The sequence below is a fragment of the Centroberyx gerrardi genome, chromosome 16 (genome assembly GCF_048128805.1).
Source record: "Centroberyx gerrardi isolate f3 chromosome 16, fCenGer3.hap1.cur.20231027, whole genome shotgun sequence".
Taxonomy (NCBI): Eukaryota; Metazoa; Chordata; class Actinopteri; order Beryciformes; family Berycidae; genus Centroberyx; species Centroberyx gerrardi.
The window spans coordinates 22,836,559-22,857,793 of NC_136012.1; the positions used below are offsets into that span (position 1 = coordinate 22,836,559).

Here is a 21,235-nt window from a genome sequence, read left to right on the forward strand (position 1 = left end):
TATAGAGGAGAGTGGACATAAAAAGTGCAGAATAAGAACTCTTGCAGATTATTCTTACCTGTAGTGCGGTGGTGATTTGATGCAGTGAACCCAGCCTGCCCTCTTTCCTCTCCGGGTCCAATTGCAGCTCAGAGGTCCCACTACAATATCTGATCTTTCGTTAAAAAAATATGCCCTAATGTTGATACAGCGCAAACGTCTCTCTTTTCAAATTGGCTCCACAGAAGCGAGAACGGCGGGCTTTGGTTGTGTGAGTTTCAGCTTATTTAATTCTTCTTAAGAGCAAACATCATACACCTACCGTGTTTTCAAAAGTGCATGATAAATATCCTGGGGTGAGTTTCTCGATAGCGAGTGATCCTGAAGTTTCACGACCTACTTTAAGTGCTTTTTGAATATATGTTGTGGAAATTTGCCGACTGTTTTCCCAAAGCGTGACTTAAAGAGGGAGATTACACAACGCACTTGAAGATGTACTTAGAAGACTTAGAAGAAAGATAATGGAATGGAAATGAAAGGGAAATGCTTATAGTGTTTTGAATGTATAGAATGTTTATACAGTACATGACCATTATATGCACTGCTGCATAAAGACCTGTAAAGAGACACTTCAAAACTCATGAATAGTCTGAGGATGTCTTGAATTCACGAGAGATTTCACAAACTACATTGGTTACGACATGCTTTCTGGAAAGCGAGGATGTTCTTCAAGAGCTACGATACCTGTCAGGAAACCCACCCCTGAATATTTATGAATACAAAAGAGACCATGGGAAAACTACTTCATCAGGTGTAGACTGATAATTGTGTTTCCTAGATCCTGCAGGGTGGCCAGGTGATTAGAGTCCTGATACAAAACAAATTCTTATTCTTCTACTCATTATAAGTCACTCTGGACAAGAACATCAATTTAATGCATAAAATGTAAAAATGCATTTTTTCTTTTACCTGTATGCAGGCTCAATGGAGATGACTGCTGCTAGTAAGGAAATGTGAGATTGGTTTAATTAGAAGTATTATAATTTCCATCATTTAAGCTAGTGGTTGCAAATGCAATCATGGAGTAGATGCAATATAAATAAACTGTGTCTGCATAGTAGAACTGAATCTGGATCTGTCCTATACATAGTTGTATGTATAGGATTTGGGAATTTCATGTAGGTATTCTCTGATTATAAAAACAACAACTCGGATATATTTGCAATGTGTGTGTGACTGTGTGTGACACTGTCAAGAGTGAGTGTGGAAATGGTGTTAACAACATAGTGAGAGCAACAGAAAAAGCAGGCTGCAGGTAGCAGCTGTGAGCCCACAGGATCCATTATGCTTCTCTGTAAACTTTCTCAATTTACCCTCTTTATAGGACTAAACAGCGCTGCTCGTATCTGCAGTTCAGTTTCTAAACTTGTAAACTATGCAATTTGCCTTTCATGCCACAGCAGGCATCAATTAGCACCTCTCTCACGCCTGTACATCTGAACTGCATCAAATTTGGCTCTGTGCTGCTCAGAATGTGACGCGAAGTCGTCGTGACTCGACTGAAAAGAGGGAAATATTCAACAGCGGAGATCTCACACTGCTCCTCCTCACCTTGGGCTTTTAACTCAAGAATATCTCAATGATCTATAGTCCATGATTAGGGAATGAAATGGCATACAGTACGTTGCTGTTGCCGGGTGATCAGCAAAAGGTACAATGGCTTTTTGATTGGTTTTTGAAACTCACTTACCATTCACTTACACAACTGTGTAAACTTCAAGTAAGCCTTATTTGCACAGGACTAGTATTAAAATTAATAAAACACCCTTCATCCTTTGCATTTTGTGAAACACATTCACACAGGGCATTGAAATTTACTGAACTATCCAATGCCCCAGATACAATTGTATGAAGTCGAGATTTGTCCCTCCTGCCTCCATTTTTCATGACAGGAGGAAGATAGAAATCGCATGTCTAGAAGAAGAAAAGGAAACTGCGTGCCAAAAACAAATGCTGCAATCCTGCAGAGCTTGACTGGTACAGGATAAGTTTTATCAGGGATCTGTGTCTTCACCAAAGTACTCTAGGTTATTAAACGCTGAAATTTCTGTCTGTAATTTACAAAAAACAGACATAGCAGATTCACACGTGATTAAAATCGACAGTTATTTGAAATCTCTGGAACGTCCCCAGGTAATTTTAGCTCTGTGCGAATGGGGCTTAAGAAAAAAAGAAAAAAAAAAGAAAAAATACCCAGTTTGCAGTGTTTCTGTTGCGACAGCAGCAGTATATTGTCAACAAATTGTGCTGGTCTGCCTCTCAGCAGCGCACACAGCAGAACGTGTATGACTGTGAAACGTCTCTGCGGTGGAAGACACTGATCGTCCTTCAGATGGGGCCTAATCATGTTTGCTTTGCCCCAATTAGATAAGGGAGACACGTCGTCAACACACAAGCTATTTCAAGTCTCTTCTGATGCTCCCCGCGCTGTCCTCTCGCTCACCAAATGGCAGCAGTAGGAGGCAAAGGATGGTCCACATTCACACCCAACTGAGTCATTTCACACTGGAATCAGTCCATCTGAATTCAAATCATTAAAAGCCAAGGCAAGACTCACAATGGAAACTGAGGAGTGAAATCTGAGGGAAAAGGCGGCAGCAGGCAGCATATGGCTTAGTGAAACCATAAGTTGTCAGTTTTTAAAAGGCAGCAGCTGGGCAAGTTCCCTGGCTAAGATGAATATTGTATTACCATGCTGTATATTTCTTCAGTCTTGACCAGATGAAACGGTGCAAGGCGTATTGATACAGCAGCGATCCCACAGTTGGGATCTGGTCTGCAGTCACACTTGTTCCCAGTTACACGCTTCAGCCATAATGCACAATGGACTGAGATTATTTGCATAAGCTTTCCATGTGCCTCGATAACCTAGTTTTTTTTTTTTTTTTTTTTGTCCTCTGGAATCCCCATCCCAGTCGACGAGGACAGATAAAGACTAATGATAGGATACCCCATTTTAACTCAATCTGGCTCAGAAAATAATGGAGCTATTTGGAGAGGCAGGGGAGTTGATGCTGCAGTTTGGAACGTCGCAATGACAGAGACGATAACAAATCTGGATAAAGATGCAGTACAGACAGTCGATAGATTCGCTTCACAGCCAATCTGCAATGCTGGGCACGAGTGAATACCATTGGCAATTACACCACAGTATCCCTTCTCCCTGTCAGCGCTAAAATTAAATCAAGATTTGATGATTAAAATTGAATTATGAGAATTTCATCACATAAAAATAACTTATTCGACACAAGTGAGATGTTCTGCCTGCTGCACAACTTCAACATGCTTGGGATGCAGGGAAAATAACACTGAAAGACAATGGATTTTGACCTCTTCCTGATGTTTATTCAAGGTACTGTCAATGATATAATCCGGGTGATTTAGTTAGAAATCACATCTGCCACATTCAGGTGAAGGCCAATTTGTCTCCTACATATTCATAGGCAGCAATATTGATTAAATGTCTTGTCTGCCTAAGTATACATTGGGAAGTGTGAAACCGAGGATCAGTTGTAGTGGGAATATAAGCGGAACAGAAATGCATACAGGAGATCCTGGGATTACGTCTGAAAGCTAGTATGCCAACACTCCCGGGACGCTACTCAATCAGATCCGGACGCTGGCTGACGCCGAGGTCTTACTGTAGCCGGCGTTTGGCAGACTCGCTGATGCAGGTGCACGACTTTCCAAGGAGTTAGACTTGAAGTATTGCATGTTATCATTATCTAACTGTAAGTCGTGTTTGCGTACCACTTGCGCGCGAACTAACCCAAGGCTACAGTAGCACTCAGCAGCAGAGGTCAATAACGATGGCGAGGCGCGTCTACCGAGAGTCTTTGTGTTCCCAGAGTGACAATAGAATCTCATTGTCAGGTGTTTAGTCAGATAAGGTCGCACACCCGCAGGGATTAGCGTCTGCTTTTCATCAATGTAATGCTTTAAAAACAGGTTTAGCAAAACGCGTGGTGGATCAACCAATTTAAATGCTAAACCTCTTTCTCTCTCACAAGATTGAGGCCAGGGGCTAAACACATACAGATAAACAAATCAACGCAGCTGTAAGGACTTGGAGGAAGGGAGAATAAATGAATGACCCTCACACCTTTATTTGTACAGGCAGTGCTGGGGAAATGGCGATATAACTTACAAAATGTTAAGGTGAGAGGCTGATTCCTTTGTTTGTCATGATAATACTTCCAATGTCAACTTCCTCATTGAGAGAGTGAGTCATCCTGAGGCGCTGCGTTCACAGACAACACTAAATACGCAAACAGAGCTTTACAAATCTGTTATAATACGAGGGGGAATGATTCAGAAATGCCATTGGTCTCTGCTTAACGCAACACAGTTGTAGCCACTTATATAGGCAGTAACAAAATGCACCACCACTGCTCATACACCACCCATGGCAGTAGTTGAATTAGGAGCTGGCTAGCTCATGCTGGGAAGTGACGTTACTCTTTGAGAGCAGTATAATGATCGCTATCAATCTCTCCAGTGTCGAGTCGCATTAGAGAACTATCAGGGAGGAGTACTGGAAAGAAGAACCGCCGAGAGACATCCTCCACCACGCCGGCATGGCAGTGCATTAATCACAATGGTGGGACCCTCTCTGTGTCCAGGCTGAAAACTGTCAGGATAAACACTTGAGCCAACAGAGATGCGACTGTTATGCCGGGAGAGGAATCCTAGCTGGTGGCTCACCACATTGGCAATGAACGCCAGCTCTCTTTTTGCGAGACATAACTGTCACAGCTTTCTCATTTCGGATTCACATTTTTCTCTCAGGCCATTTCAAACCGTCGCTACTGACATCTTCACTCATCTTTTTAACAAATACTGAGCTATGCATGGAGACAAAACTGTCATCGTTGCATAATCAGCCGGGCCTCAACAAAGATCCTCTGCTGCAGACTCTCTGCTCGGTAGTTCTAAATGTAATAATGAGCAGGAAAGACACAGAATTTCAAACTCAGTTTACATAACACTATTAACAGTACTTCAATAGATGGATGAACTATTCATGTCTTGCTCAGTCTATATACAGTGCACTCCCATCCATCGAAATTCCAACAATTCCATCCATTAGCTCCATCAATCGGAGCTTGCTCCATCAGTTTGAGTTAGTGTTGACTATCTCAGCAGTCTGTGGCAGAGAGCTGCTACAAGTGCCCTCGCTAGGAGAAAAATTCCACAAGCGAAACTTTTTTTTTACTCTTTCCGTCTACTATAGCAGCACACATGTCATAGTCAAGTGGTTTATGAAACCGCCCGCTCCCCTACTCCACTACTGCCATCTAAATAATGAATACTCTGCCACTTGCAGTAATCCTCTAGCAGCCATCCCCAGAAATAGAACAGAGCCAGACAGAGCACTAGACTGCCCCCCTCCCTTCACCTTTCAAAACAAATAATGCTGATTCCTAAAAAATCCATGCAAATCGCTGACACCCCAGTCATATTGCATGTTAATGATGCGTTGCATGCATGTCTGCGAACAAAAATTTGAGTGGATTGTTGGGCGATTGCGGAAATTCAACATTCTTAGCCGCATCTAGGTCGTGACTTGAAAGTTTTGCTTAGTATCCATTTGAAGGCAACATCAAAGAACGGGTAAGCCAACTATTTCAAAAGGCATCAAGAGCTAACCGAAAAGGTACAGTAACTGCGAAGGGCACCTCTGGGCTTCATATGATAGATGATAAGACAGTGAAAAGAAAGACAGAGAGAGAGAGAGACAGGGAGAGAGGGAGAGACAGAGAGAGAGAGAGAGAGAGGTGAAAGAGAAGGGAGAAAAGAGAAATTAAGGGAGAGAGAGGTGAACTTATATGAAAGCTAGCCTTAATTCTTAATTAGATGGAATGTTTGCCCTCTTCCACAAATTCCTTCATGCTGAGCCAGAAAAAAGACCAAAGCAGATGAGTCTGGGGAGAACTATCTGCCTAAGTGGCCTTTTATTGAGGGATGAAAAGCTCCCCTCTGCCTCTCTTCCCATCCGCTGTCCCTGATTATGGAAAAAGTGAAGGCGGATGAAAGGAGGGGCCAAAGATTTCTGACGTGTCCTATTGTATGCAGATGTGATGACAGGCTTGGCATTTGAGGTGAAACCTAGGAACTGCCTTCCAAGATCTCAGCCAATTACATCAGGAAAAAACGAGGAAGAGATCACAAAGATCTGTTCCAATTTTCTATAAAAGCTGGCAAATGGCTATGGTTTAGTCACAGACATTTCAATTTTGTACTAAAGACTACTCACACAATATCAGTTTGTTGTAATCAAGGTTTTGGTAACTATTTTACTCTCAGAGGAAGCGTATCACTGACAGCATAAAAAAAATGTTTTATTTTGTATTTGCTTTGTCATATTGGATTTTGACTGTCACAGTTTTGTTGAAGGCTTCATGTAGTCTAGTATAAATGTAATTTATAAAAAAGTGTCACGATTACTACTTGAAATGTATCAACTGTCATAAGTTTCGTTTGATGTTAGTTTTCCTCTATTGCACTATGAAACTTTGTTTTGAAAAGTGCTTTACAAATTAACTATTATTATTATAGTCTCACAAGTGGGTGTCAATGTGATGCCAAATGTTACAGCCTGCTCATCTGAGCTAACACTAAATGTGAATTATAATAGAAGTGAAGAAAGAATGCGAGCAATAATGATGTGATCTAAACCTTGTGGTATTATGGTTATGTGCTTTCATCTAAAAACGTGTCAAATTCCAACACTTGCAGCAGTGTTGATTGATCAAGTGCTGCACTAATGGAAGCTGTGAGACTGAGGGAGATTAGATGGCCGCTAAGCTTTGACCCTGGATGTGAAAACAGCAAGGGCTGGGGATTGCTATCATAAAGCAGCTAAACGGCTTATTTCACCTCCAGCTCTGGTAGCCACCCGCTGGCATCACTGTTTGGATAATGATGCCCGTAAACGTCCCTGGTAAACAGGCGAGGCGCGGGGGCACGGACCCTTCCCTACCACCATTAAATAAGGTAGGCAGTGATCATTACCTTGTGAGTTCCAGTGACTAGCATGACAACGGCACGCACAGCCGCGCACTGTGATGGGGCAAAGACAATTCCAAGAGTGTCACTTAGGGTTTGCTGATTTATCGGGCTGATATTTGCCTTGTAATAAATATCATATATCAGCCTGTCAACGTCATCCGCTGTTGACATGATGGAGTTTCCTCTCTAACCACAGGGGCTGCACATAAACAGTCTAACAGTCACTAACCTACCCAAAAGACTTTCATTATCCTGGGTTTCAATGGAGAGTTTTAGTGTCCCAAGATGGTCTACATGCTGTTTCCACCCTGCAAAGACTAAAATTCTAGGGGAAACATTGAATACTTGGATTTGTTTGGCATGAAAAAGGTCAAATTTAAAGATATTGAATACCAGCACCCATACTGATCAAACCCTTCTGTCACTAACTATGGCATACAAGTAGGTACCTCAACACTGTTATCTTTTTAATCAAACCATCTGTCATCTTATATCATTATATCTATATGTTTATGTCATTTTTATATGCTCCAAAAGGCAATAATTCTGTGTGACTAATCCTAGAGCCTATAATAGCCTATAATAATAATAATAATAATAATAATAAGAATAATAATAATGATGATATATAATTCCATCTGCTGGTTCATTGTTGCATTTTCATATTTACTGTGTGCATTCAGCACCTACAGCTGCAATCTTTGTGCATTCAAACCTTGAAGTTACACATAAAGGAAAAACAGCCTCCAGCTTCAAATCAGTTAAATTTATATGTAAATCATTATCATATTCCATCTTTGACTTGGAAGCGATAAACAAAAAACCTCAGATGACAAATTTCCATTTTGGCTTAAAGGGGCATTTCACCACTAGTTCATATCAATACTATTTTGACAATATTCAGGGTATAACTGACTCCCCTATGAATATTTTCAGCTTCATAATGAATGTGCTTTGTTTGAGCTGAATTCCTATAGACCTCATAGAATCGCTGTTCTGATTACATAAAACCAGTCTGGAAATTATATTTTTCCAACAGTCTCTCACTGAGGCTTTTAGCCATGCCGACTTCTCATCCACATTATTTGAGTTTTAATTAACAACAAGGGTTCAGTGTCTCCCAGGTGACATCGCTCTGCAGACAATTTCACACTCAAACACTTTCAGCCATTACGTCAAACCAAGACTGTTTTTGAATTTGGATATAAGGAGGATAATGTATGAAAAAACTACCAGCATTATTTTTTGGAGAGGTGGGCACAAGCAGGCTGTTTTTGCCTTTCAATCAATCAACCAATCAATCTAATCAATCTATCAATATATCCAGGGACAAGGTTTTTCTGAAAAACTGAACACTAAAACACTTAATATGGGTCAAAACACAAACTGGTTTGCTAGACTGTCACTGATGCACCTGATGAAAACAAGTTTTTACATAATCTTCTTACTTAACAGCTTCTTTACATGATGGAATATCAAAAAACTAATTTTAAAATAAAACCTTTTGCATCATGGTTCCCTAATTTAAAAAATAAATAAATAAAAAATATAAAAATCAGATTGCTTTATGTTTCATCATGTTAGACTTGAGTGCACTTCATCTCAATCTTCATGTAGAGAAAATGAATTAGTAAGCTAATGGCATATTGCAGATAAAAAAAACAAAAAAAAAACATAAACAACTTCGGCTCATTTCAAAGTTCAGGAGATGCATTTATGCGCTTATTCTTGAGAATAAAAAGAGCCGATGTGGTTCGTTTCCAGACTTCAGTACTGCTGTTCCTTGAGCTCATGCCTCAGCTTGGGATCAGCAGTTTAGCCCCGTAATAGAATAGAATAGAAAAGAATAGAACATAATAGAATAGATATTCAATAGCACCAAGGGAAATTTGTCTCGCACATAAAGAGATCCAGCAATGCACAAAAAAACAGATACAGTGCTCATTCAATCATTCCATAAATTATACAACAATTCATCCATTCATTACATAAATGATATAGCAGTTCATCCAGAAACCACAACATAATGCACAAAAGCCTGAGTTGGCTAAGGCAGTAGCTGGCCTTAAAGTCCTGATGGGTCTTTGCCAGAGGGGATAAAACTGTAACGGAGCTGGATGGTGAAACACGTTGAGGTAAAAAATATTGCTCAGTCCTCACTATTAATGTGAATGTAGAGCAGCTTCGCACCACAGAGGAAAACCGGAATCGAAAGCAAACCTCTGCAGAGTACAGTCCAGCAGCCCATTATGATATATGATATTTAAGCAGTGATTGCTGCATGAATAAGACATAATGTTCCTGTTCTGATTGCTCCTGGGTCTCTATAGCCTTCTTAAAACTTTACCTCTCCCCTAGTACACAGCGGTTCAGCATGTATGCAGGTGTAAGAAATACACCCACCTCTTTCTCCTGGGATGTAAACCCACTTTTTCAGCGTAATTACCACTGACACATATAAAGATGGTGGGATCACAATATACCCACCTCCTCAGCAGTATGCCCACCCCCTCAATTACCCCTGCATCACTGCCGCGCAGGCAAACATGACCAAAACCCAGCAAGGCAAAATGAAAAACACTCTTGAAACTGCAGCTGTAAAATTACATAACTGATGGATGTTAAAATGAACAAATAAATCCACAATGCAATTAATCATATTCCACTCATTCAGGCAACTAAAAATATACGTGCCTTGCTTCACAGCTCACCTTATGGCCCAAACAATAATTCATTGTGCCACCTCATAAGATGCAATACGGGTCCGCGGAGGAAAGCTCATTGCATTTACCTGCTCATATTTACCTGTCACCTGTAAATGTATGTGGGACTGCCACTGTGTGACCCTTTGCAGCACTCAGACTTATTCTTCTGTTGATGCATCCGCTCTGCTTACATTGGCCACTACTCGCTACACACCAATTACTCTTTGTCTTTGTAGCTATTGGTCTGCTAAGCACTTCAATCTGTCACTGTCTCCGAGGCCATGACGTAAACCCAAAATGATTAATCAAAGGGAAGTCAAGACCCCGGAAGCAACACCTACGGTAGCCTCACCCACCCGGTTTGCATACATTACCCATAATCCTTCATGGATGTCATTTTAAATATGAACATGCAAGGAATACTAAAATGCAACAGCAATGTCTTGAGGAGGACATGCCACGTGATATACAAGCACAGTCTATTATCGTTGTGATACAGTTTGAAAAGCTTAAAGCATGCCTAATCATTTCATACAATATTAAATTCACTTGTTTTTTTTTTGTTTTTTTTTCCCATTTGCACCTTATAATCAAGCACTGCTTCTGATGATGTTAGAGAAAATATATTCACATTACCTTCTGTAGTTGTGTAAAACAGCGTTGAAATTTTGCACAAAACCATCACTAAAAATATTTCTGGGCAACCATACAGTAACTTGAGTCTGCTGAATTCCAAGATGCAATCTGCTTCCAATTACTCTCAATGTAAATATTTCCAGGCCTGTGGACATGGTTCTTGGCAAGTGCAAAATATTGTATTATCAATTTACACGTGTTAAGCTGCTGTCTGGTAACAAACATCCAACAAAGGAAAATATCATTTTAAACACCACATACACCGCCCCCTCATCAGCAGAAGAAGATCCACAAGGGGACTGAGAGGAATACAATAGACTGTAGCTTTCTTCAATAACAATAAGGCCCATGCTAATGGGAGAGCTGCTGGTGCCTGGCACTGGTCATACATAAAACATTATTTTGCCACATCCAAGTTGTTGGCAGCTGTTATTCATGCTCACTTGTCAGCACAAATGACCACCAACGGTAGAGACTAAATGACTAATAAGCAATGTAATGGAATTTGGGTTAATTTTTCACAATCATGAAAACAGGATTGCAAACAAGTTAGTGTGTTACCTTGAACAAAGCCTGTAGCAATTCCCTCAAGAGCCCTGATCAAGGTCCACTTCTCAGGCTGCGATGCTGCTTTGTAGTGGATTTACAAATGCTCCGGATCTCCTCCTCTTCCCACTGCCGGTACACAGCCTCGCACTGCACTACAACACCATCACACTGACACATGGATGGCACTCAAGCGATGCCAAAAGGGTTAAAACCTAGTGGACCGGAAAGTCACACCAGCATCGTTCTAGTTGCCAGCCACCGCTGCCGCACTCTCTCGCTCTCCTCCTCCTCCTCTTCCCTCTTCCTTTTTTTTTTTTTTTACTCAACCTATCTCGTGGGCTCGCTCCCCCTCCTTACGTGAGATGGTAGACGAGAGCGCTGGGCGATTTGCACCACTCTATCATGGATCGTGTTACGCTGTCTGGCTCTAGCGGCGGTCACAGATGATAGGCTGAGGAGCCTTGCGTGTGTGTGTTTACCCCCCAAAAGAAGTAGAGGGAGAAAAGAGAGGGAGAGGGAGAGGGAGAGGGGCTGCCACCCTAAAAGACCGAACCTGAATTGGTCCCCGAGATTATCGGGCTAGGTGACATGCTTTGACTCGAAACCTTGATGTGAATTCATGAGGGAGGCTGTCACCGAGTTACGCTGGCCTCAAAATGCCACATTTGGACAGCATACAAGCAGTTTCTCCACAGATTTCTCCTTCAGCTTGACAGTGTTTGATTAGCTACATGTTATAATGTAATCAGCGATTTATCTTTGTTTTGCCAACATGTATAATGAATGTCCTTTGTCTTTGATATTTTCCTAACCGAGTTCTTGAGTATATGTATATAGGCTGCACATACTGCTGCAGAAACACGCAATACACGAACAATACCGTGTCATTTGCGCTACTATTACCGCACCATCAAAAGCCTCCACTGCACATGCTCTGATAGTTTGATCACACGCGAGCTTGAGCCTCAGAAGAGAACGCCCAAAATAATTCATTAACACCTCACTTTCACAGCGTCTCTGTCAAGCCTAGGACAAAAACTAAAGCTATTTGATTCTTGTTTTTATCTTTTCTTGTTGGCTAGCTTGTCAGTGTTGTTTGTTTACTTTTGACAGCATTTTGAAAAGAAGGCAAAATATACGTCTGTTTATAAGACACACTTTTACAAGTGTGGATCCTAATCAAAAGAAAATTGTTTATTTCACATAGTCTTCTGTGAACTGGAAATGACTGCGTCCTCATTAGTTTCTCAAAAGAATTGCTGTTTTTTTTTCATCTAACCTAAGTAGAAGAGCAAATACTAGTAAACAGTATCAGTATGTATATGTGCCTCTGATAGATGCTACTCTATCCATCACTTGCTATTACCAAAATCTGAGCATTTTGTTTTTTTAAGACAATGAGAAAACTCTTTCAGATGCAGCCAACAGGGAAAACGTTTCAAATTGTACAGCTTTCATACATTTGATGCCATTACCTATTTCAACCAAAATTCATAAATGCATACAATGACCTGCAATATGTTGTGTGAATATTACTGAATGTCCAGTGCAGCCATGCCTTATGTCAAGTTATGCAATATTGATAAAGTAATCACATGATGCCTATGTAAAAAGTAAAACAGCTTTTCCAATACCCATGTTATACTTCGTCTGACCAACATAAACTTGGTCTTATCTCATGGTAAGTCTTAAGTAAGTAATACAGTGCAGTACATCATATCTTATTGCAAAATCAATTGGGCTTTTCATTTTTCAAAATCAACGTCTGGGTGCAGCAGCCTGTAATACTCTGCTTTCATTAATGACTAACAACTAAAACAGCATGGACTGATAAGACCTTTTTGAAGGTGGACATCAAAAGTGATGCCTCTGGGGTCGAGAACAAGGCGGCACTTCTTTGACATTTTCCAATGCTACCGCACATTGACTCAATGAGCTTGGCTACGCCTGTAGGTCCAAGTGGAGGAGATATGTTACGAGTCTGGCCCCCAGTGCTTGTAATCCAGGAGTGCCCCAGTTCTGTATGGCTTGAGTGAAATTCATATTGAGTGGCCCAAATTATTATATTCATCATCCATCCTGAAAAAAATGCGGGATCTAGTATAGGACAGGCTATTTTAAGATGGAAGCATATCTACATTAGTCACTTCAGAACACCTTAGAGAAGATGTCGATTTCTATTCTTTTAGGAATAACAGACGGCCTCATTATGATTCCCACAGGGTGTGTCTTAGCAAGGTGCTAGAATTAAAATTGGAGACGGTCACATGTATAAGTGAATGCCTTGTTCACCATAGCCTATTCCAATGTAAATGTTCTTTTATCCAATGTTCATTTACCACTGACCTAGATTGTGTTTTAAATTACCCCATATAGCCTCGAAGGATATCTATAATAGAGTCTAAATACAATATATTCGTGCATGTTTTGCCAAGTTGTCTGTAAGGGACAATAGGGTGCAATGGGAATATACGGCACAGCATGAATGTGTACAGAGGGCTTGGCTGGGAATAGAGTAATTGGAGTTGGTAGTGTAAGCAGTGGCACCAGAAGCGGTAGTGGGCTTGGGCCTGGTCTGCTTAGGGAATAAATATCAATCTGCTGAAATATCTGCCTTTTGACAGTCACCCGTCTACGTTTATCCATCCACTGTCAAAGCAGGATTACCCCGAAAGCCCCCTTGGATACAGAACCACCTACAGCCAAGTAGCTCATTTTCACTACAGCACCATGTGCAAACAGAGAGGGCGGGAGAAGAAAAAAAGTGTATCCGCACTGGCAAAGACGCTGCAGTAAATTTGAACCAAGTAAACAATATAGGAAACAGGCCAGGATTTTCTCCACTTAATATGCCTCATTCTCCAGCTAAAAGGAGAGGGGGAAAATGGGCTCTCGTTGCCGCTAAAGAGCTGTTGCTAAATGATGGCTATTCACTCCGGTTTCTGAGCATTTTGACATGCCGAAGCTGTCTGAGATGCTCGGTTATTGGGGAGTGGGACGTGGGCGGGGGTGGTAGGTCTCTTTGCTCTCCTTGTGCTCTATGGTCTCAGTCCAGCTGGCCTTTAGAATATGGATTATGTGGTGCCGCAGCCAGGCTCTCGCTCCATGGGGGGCAGGATTGGGTGCCCAGCTTCAGCGGACTCCCTGCCGAGACCCCTGGGTGAGAGGACGCCGAGAGCCCCCTCGGTTCTCAAGGCTGGATCATTCAGAACGCCGCGGATGCTTCCCACACTAGAACCATACGTCAGCGTGTGAAAGAAAGCTAGCAAATACAAAAAAAAAGGACAGTGAAAAGGGGGATGGCGGGTGGGGGGTGCTGCCACAGCGAGGAAGAAGCAGAAGCAAACAACCCTGATTGTGGTTGAAATTCGGCACTGCATCATGCCAATCACAACGCCTGCTCCGTCGAGAGAAAGAAATGGGAAAAAAATAAAAAGAGAATCTCGGGAGTGCAGCTGTGCAGCCGATTTACCTTTCAAAAAGTCTGGGGCGATAATAAGCATCGGGATGACAGCTCTGTGGCACTGCATCCCCGACTGAAGTTAACCAGAGGTCCTAATGTCGAGTGCCAGTACCAGACACAAAGGTCTGAACGGTGGGGCGCCCAGGCAGCTAGCGCAGCATGGCTAAATGGGGCAGGTGATTTCCCATCTCCTCCGCTGCCCTCAAGGCACAGCCAATCACTGCTGGGGAACCGTGGCGCCCCAGCCGGCAAGCCAGCCAGCAAGCCAGGCAGCCAGCGAGCGGAAGGTCTAGAGAGGGAGCTGGAGTCTATCTGGGACCATGCATTATTCACATGCACCGCTACGGCACTAAGACCTCCACAAAAGAAAGGCCTCAGGTTCCATCAGTGCCGACTTGTTTCCAATCTATTATTGATGGCAACACTACACCCTATACTTTTCCCTGATTTACTGGATTCTAACATTGTTTCTATAATAAAGGCTATTTCCAGTAAAGTCACAGCAAATGAGTGGAATATTTCCTAGCAGAATGCCTGTGGGTATTTCTTTCATTGGGATCTTTTGTAATTTGCTTTAGTTACACAAATTATGCACAGTATTATTTTGTTACCAACACGAACGTCATGTGCAGTGTAACAGCGCGACCGTGTATTCAGAATACAGTGTACATACACAGTAAAAGCGAGACCTTTGCGCAACTCATCGATCATGTCAAAGGTAGTTTCCCATGCAAAATTAATTTCAGCATGGAGACCTCCAGTTAGACCTAAGTGAAATAAATGAGCTATCCAATTACCACATTATGATCACACGTAGCCACTGAAAATGCACTGTGACAGAATTTTCCATCAGCAGCTCCCCTGTATCGTATGCCTCCAGTTGGCTAATGACAAAAGCCACGAATTTCTCAAGAAATATTGATAGCTTCCGTTATTGCTTGAAGTCAGCGGCTGCGTCTGTGCCTGCTTGCAGCACATGCCTGTCACCCACTGTTTGTTTTATGTTAGTGGGCCAGCGACACAATCTTAACCCTCAAAACACAGACAGAGAGCTATCGTGTGTCTTTTGATAATAACAGACCATTCATCATATAAATATGTGCATGGTACTGCAGTGTGAAATGGTGTAATTACTTTTTGAGGGGTACTATGCTGTAACGACTAGAGATTGAGGAAGGCTGGTCATCAGATGTGAAGTGGTACGCTATTAGCATGTTTTATAGTCTTCAGCTGTTCAACTATCCATTATCACAATCACCAACAATAAGCCAAATTATCCACTATATCAAGATTTTTATCAAAATGTCTTAAAAGCTCTAGCTTTTGAACTGGGAGGCAATTGCTTTGCATTTCATGGCCATGTCCACATTATTACCATGCACACATCAAAGATTTCCCCTAAATCTCCCCGGGAAACACAATCAATCTGCTCAGTATGCGTGGCTGGGACAGTGGGCCATCTCTTCCTTTGAGGATGTCGACGCATTTGACCGATGTGGAGTCGATCCCCCAGATTGTGGCTAATCATCATTACCGGCTGCTGAAACAATGACTTTCCTTCAGCTGTCTCGGCTTCAAGAAGGACACTAGGGATCTGCCGGTTTTCTTATGGTGGCTTAACGCTTGAGTCTGGATTTAAGGAATTAAGGCAGACTTGGACACAACAAAATGTGCACTCTGATCCATCCATCCAAGTCATCAACTATGGCCTAGCTTGCACTGTAAAACTGTCTCATGAATTGCAAAGATCTAGCCGTAGGTACTGTATATTCGAGAAAATGTGACAAAGCCTGGGGCTGGTTTCAGTTGTGGGAACCCCATTTTATACATGGCTTGAAAACAATTGATGACTGCTGCACATTCCTTAAAGGAAGCCGAAAATATAAGGAGGGAAGGGAAGGAGGGAAACAAGGACAGATGCATAGATGGACACTAGTTTGGGAATTCTCCAAAATGGACGGCGGATTATGAAAAATGACTTGTTCCATGCAGTGCTTAAAGGTTAGGTCTCTATTACACGGAGAGCCAAATGTCAGCAGTATCCCCTGAAAGAGTGGACTGTGATATTAATGGAGAGTCCAGGGAATGGGCTTCCCCTGACTGAGTTTCCCCTCCACCAGACACATTATTCATTTAGTTGTCAGCCGGCACCTGGTGCATGTAACACCAACATCTACAAACTAAATGATGGAGAGAATACGGCCCGCCCTGATAGCCAGGCGGTGGTGAAATGAATGTTGTTCATGAAGGATAATGGAGAGTAAAACTACTGCCACCACATAATCTAAGAGCTCCTCGCCTGCACAACTGAAGTTGTCGCCCAGGACATATTAGCATAATGCTCAATTTTCTAGCTAATATTGTACTTTCATTTGGCTCTTAGCTACCTCTGAGACTAAAGGAGTGGGGAAACTAAACGCAGGGACTGTGGCAGTGCTGCCATCAGGAACTGTGCTAAGATAGACTATTTTCCTCCTCCCTTTACAATGGTGTAAACAAAATGCTTTCATCTTACACTGAAAACGTGTTCCATCTCCAGTGTATCCTGCATTAGCAGAGGAAGTGATTCACTACCCAAGATGAACCGGTGTTAAAAACAAGTCAAAGGAAAGAAACAAGTAAGCTCATGTTGGGATTTTTGTTATATTACATACACTTTTTATATTTAATGTTGACCACAGAAAACCTTACGGAATTCCTCAAAGCAAACATCTAAGCATTTTCCCATGTAATTTAGGGATGCAACATCACTTAAAACATGAATGACAAAGAGTGTTCTGTTCTTTGGAAATATGATAGACTGGGACAGAATGACAAGATGATTTAATATATTATGGAGCTAGTCATCAGTCACACAGCCACCACTTTATCTAAAATGCAACATGGCTTCTGTGTGAGCCAGACTGTGGTGGTGGATTATTTGTGAGTAATATTCTTTTGCCGCGGTAAATATCTTGTGTCATGCAGCAGAGGGTGGAAGAAAAATTCTCTCTCAAGCTGTTTTAATGAAGTCCCAAATGTCATCCTCGTACTTCTTTCAAGAGCAAACTCCAAGAAACTACTCTAGAAACCCACTGTCCCTCGATGCATCTTCAAGTGATTTGAAAACAAGCAGCTTCTGTGAAAGGCAGGCTGAAAAGAAAACAAAAAAACTGTTCTAAGCAAGGGTTCAGAGGGGGGCAGTAAACAGGTGGTTTGCACCATTAAAGGCTATCTTCGTGATTGGAGAGATTTGATGAATTGCTGAGGCGATGGCGGGCTCTGATTAGGGTTGCCTGGGAATCTCTCTCAAATGGATATCTTCTGTCTCCCTTGGCATACAAGACAAACAGAAAGAATATTTTTTTGCCAAATCCATGCCAAAAATTACCTTAATCACCGCCATCTTATAATCCGTTTGCAATTGCCCCTTACTGCTACATCTCTGCAAAAAGGTTAATAGAAAAAGAGATTCCACAGTAACACCATTACGGTGAAAAATGTCAATGTAATTCAGTGTTTTTTGGTAAGTGCAGTGAAGAGAGTCAGAGACTGAGCTTAAATTAGAGCCAACACATTTTTCTCTCAACAATAGTGAGGACGGGAGGAGGGGGGATCATCCAATTACTGGAGAACTGTGTCTTTTTGTGTCATCTTGACATCACGTTTGAGTTTCCTCAACTCTGTATTAAAGATACGGGAGGTGAAGACGGCTCTGCAGTAATGATTGAAAGACTGAGACATGCTGTTGCAGCTATTATTGGGGGGAATCAGCAAGAAGTTCCACATAAACAACTCAATATAATGGCAAAATGTCTGACAAGTCATTTCATCATGCATTCTGTCACCTTATTATTATTATTTTTTACATTAAGTGGAAAAAAAAATCCACCAATGGGGTGAGATAATTTCCTTTATTTCCAACGCAACTCAACTTGTTTTTGCGTTGTGAACCAAGTGATCTCCCATATTTAAAGATGCGTTCTGTTGTTAAACTGTAAATTAAACTGCATTGGAAACAATTGATATTATGTTATGTTTTAAAGCTGCACTCGGGAACTTTCCGCATTGACGGCTCCAAATGGCAGCAAGAGGTAACTGTCTGAAAAAAAATTGAACTTTTATACCCAGAAATCATGTGACGTGATGTCAGTAAACTGCACACAGCACGCTCATGTTCACCAGCCCGGCCGGCCTGCTTTATACCAAAGGGACAAGGGAGGCAACAGATCTAACGTTGGTAAATCCAGCTTTCTCTGCAGAGCTCTCACTCGCTGCTGTTTATATTTCTCTCTTTGTATTTCGCTCTTTGATTCCTCATTTCCTGTGGGCAGAGGAGTGTCCATACCCCAAACAGAGTATCATTTGGGCAATTAGGGCAAATCTATGGGGTCTCAATTAGGGGTGATGAGATGGTCTTCTTATTGAAGCCACACTCTGTGAGTTAGGCTGATAAAATGAGTGCATTTGTACAATACAAATGCCTGGTGCAGCTTTATGATAAAAAGGTTTCAAGACTGAAAACAGGAGTAAATGAGATATTGACTATGACAACAGTCAGAATAGAAATTTCTTGCAGTATGCATCCCTATGTTCACATCAATTTCAAGGCCTTAAGAGAATCACCCAGCCTTTTCCCCAGTATGGTGATTCTCTCTCTCTCTAAACCTTGCAACCTTTCAAGCCTCCATGCAAAACTCTGCAGACAGCTCCTCCGGGTAATGTAGAAAAAGACAATAGGTGGAAACTGCTCTAACCTATTTGCCAAGTGGTCTGTCATCTAATGCCCTGGTGCTGCTCTATTGTCTAATCCTGCTGCTGAGGCCTCTAAAAGGATACATCAGCCTAACAAGATGAATGGGCTTTGACCTCAGAGCTGCTAAAAGCCAACCTGGCCAATTTATCTGAGTGACCTCTACTCTTGGCAGAGAGGGCCCTAACCTCTCCTGGAAGCCTTTAGGAAGGATCAATACACACAGGCAAAACAATCCAAAACAAGGGAGGGGATCTGGAAGTTGGGATTCAACAGTTCATTGCCTTTTCCGACCCCTGAATTATGTACTTAATATCAAAGGTGAGTGTTTGTTTCTTTGTTCTTGTATGTCTTTACTATGCTGTATTATCTTTCTGTTATGCTGCTGACAACACCCCAAACAATGTCTATCTATCTATCTATCTATCTATCTATCTATCTATGTATCTATATCTAATCTATGTAACTCTGAGAGGGGGACAACAAGTAATGTAAACACAATCTGATTTGCAATTACACCGTGTTATTTTTTACCTAAAAATATTTCAAATTACAGTTGGGCTAAAAAATGGCCCCTAATGCAATCATGTGTTCTCAAATCACAAGTGACTAATGTGAGAAGTAAGATGAGAAGAGTAAAAAACTCCATAACTCCATATACTGATTCATCAGTAATTTTATTATGTAAACTACAATCAAGGCTATTCATGGTAATAAGGCTTCCAGGGCCGGGTTTGTAATATTGAGAAGCACATTTTGAGGGGAAAATAAGACTCCTTCGACTAAATTAAGGATTCTGTTTCATGTTCTTTTTGTTGTGTTCTGTTCAAGTCAGATAAAAGGCACGGCTTCAGTAGGTCGCGGCAGGATACAAAGAAGAGACCCTTTGACAAGAGAATATGTTTTCTGTCTTTGAGCATGAATCACTTTACATGGTATACAATATCAATCGTTGGCCTCAAATCTATATCTGCAAAGTGCTTAGGTTTGCATTGGTGATTAGATGAATTGAACTGAGAACAGTCTGTTACTTGAGCATCCCCTCATAGCCCTGATACCTAATGCCTTTCCCTGCCTCTGAAGTGACCACAGTTTCAGGATGCTTCGCTCTGGGAACCTGGCCAGAATGCTTTATGTATTCTGATACCATTCATTTTTAATCAGGACCAGAATATTCTTCCAAAGCTCTTCCAAGCTGCCTTTGGCTACGCGACTTCTAGTTTGTTGTAATTTTAATTGATTTGGCAATTCTCCTCATTGTTGAGTGCATAAGTTGACTGTTAATATCGCTAATATTCTGACTGAGCACAGCCTGCAACGCTCATTTAAAAGATTTCAGGGTTTCGCATCTTCAGCTGCTCTTTTCTTGTCACAGAATTATGCATTTTTCCCACTATAGAATATAGACGAGCAACTGAAAATATTGTGTGTTCAGCATATTCCACCCAGTTTTTTCCCTGTCTATGTGGCCGACTCTGAGCTCGACTCAGTATGCAGTGGAAGGGTTTCTTCACATGACTGGTGGGGAGAAAGGACATGCGAGCAGCGGAGGGGGATCTTCTTCTGTGGTATAATGAGTTTGACAATGAAAGTGACACTGCGTCCTCCCTGGACCTTGTCATGTGATCAATCATAGCAATGGCTCACCATTTCCTCCTCTAGACGCTGACCTTTCTCCCTCATGTAAAGTAAGTGTGTGTGAGGTGTGTATGTGTGTGTTTCTCTAGATTTCATTGTTCCATTGCCATCTTCCCAATCAGCCATTTAATCCCTCTGTATAGCCATAAGACTGTCCTTTAGCACAGAGGCTTTTTTTTGGGAAAAGTAAAAATGGCCTATAAAAACGCCCTACTGAGGGAATACTGATCTATTTTATTCTGTCGTATAAACTATTTTCAGCATGGATAACACACTTAGAAATTTGTGGGAGTGACATGAGGCTTATATTTAAAATACCATCACCTGCACAGCTTACAAGGTGATTTGATACAGTTATTCCAGTGGGAAGAACTGCCAGGAATTTCATGCATATATCAGCAGTGAGATTATTTTAGGGCATTTCTCTTTTATTTCATCGCACGAAGTAGAGAGTGACAGAGG

General features: G+C 41.6%; 1 protein-coding gene across 5 annotated transcripts in view; it reads right to left on the reverse strand.

Moving 5' to 3' along the window:
• The window catches only part of LOC139919471 (teneurin-3), a 121,296-nt gene that overhangs the window by 87,033 nt on the left and 13,028 nt on the right, over window positions 1-21,235 (reverse strand). For 2 of the 5 annotated variants that reach the window (XM_071909243.2, XM_071909241.2), the window contains exon 2: window positions 8,312-8,328. The exons of the other annotated variants lie outside the window; for them this stretch is intronic. In XM_071909243.2, coding sequence (XP_071765344.1) covers window positions 8,312-8,328 — 17 coding nt within the window. The remainder of the gene's footprint in view (window positions 1-8,311; window positions 8,329-21,235) is intronic. 5 annotated transcript variants of the gene reach the window in all.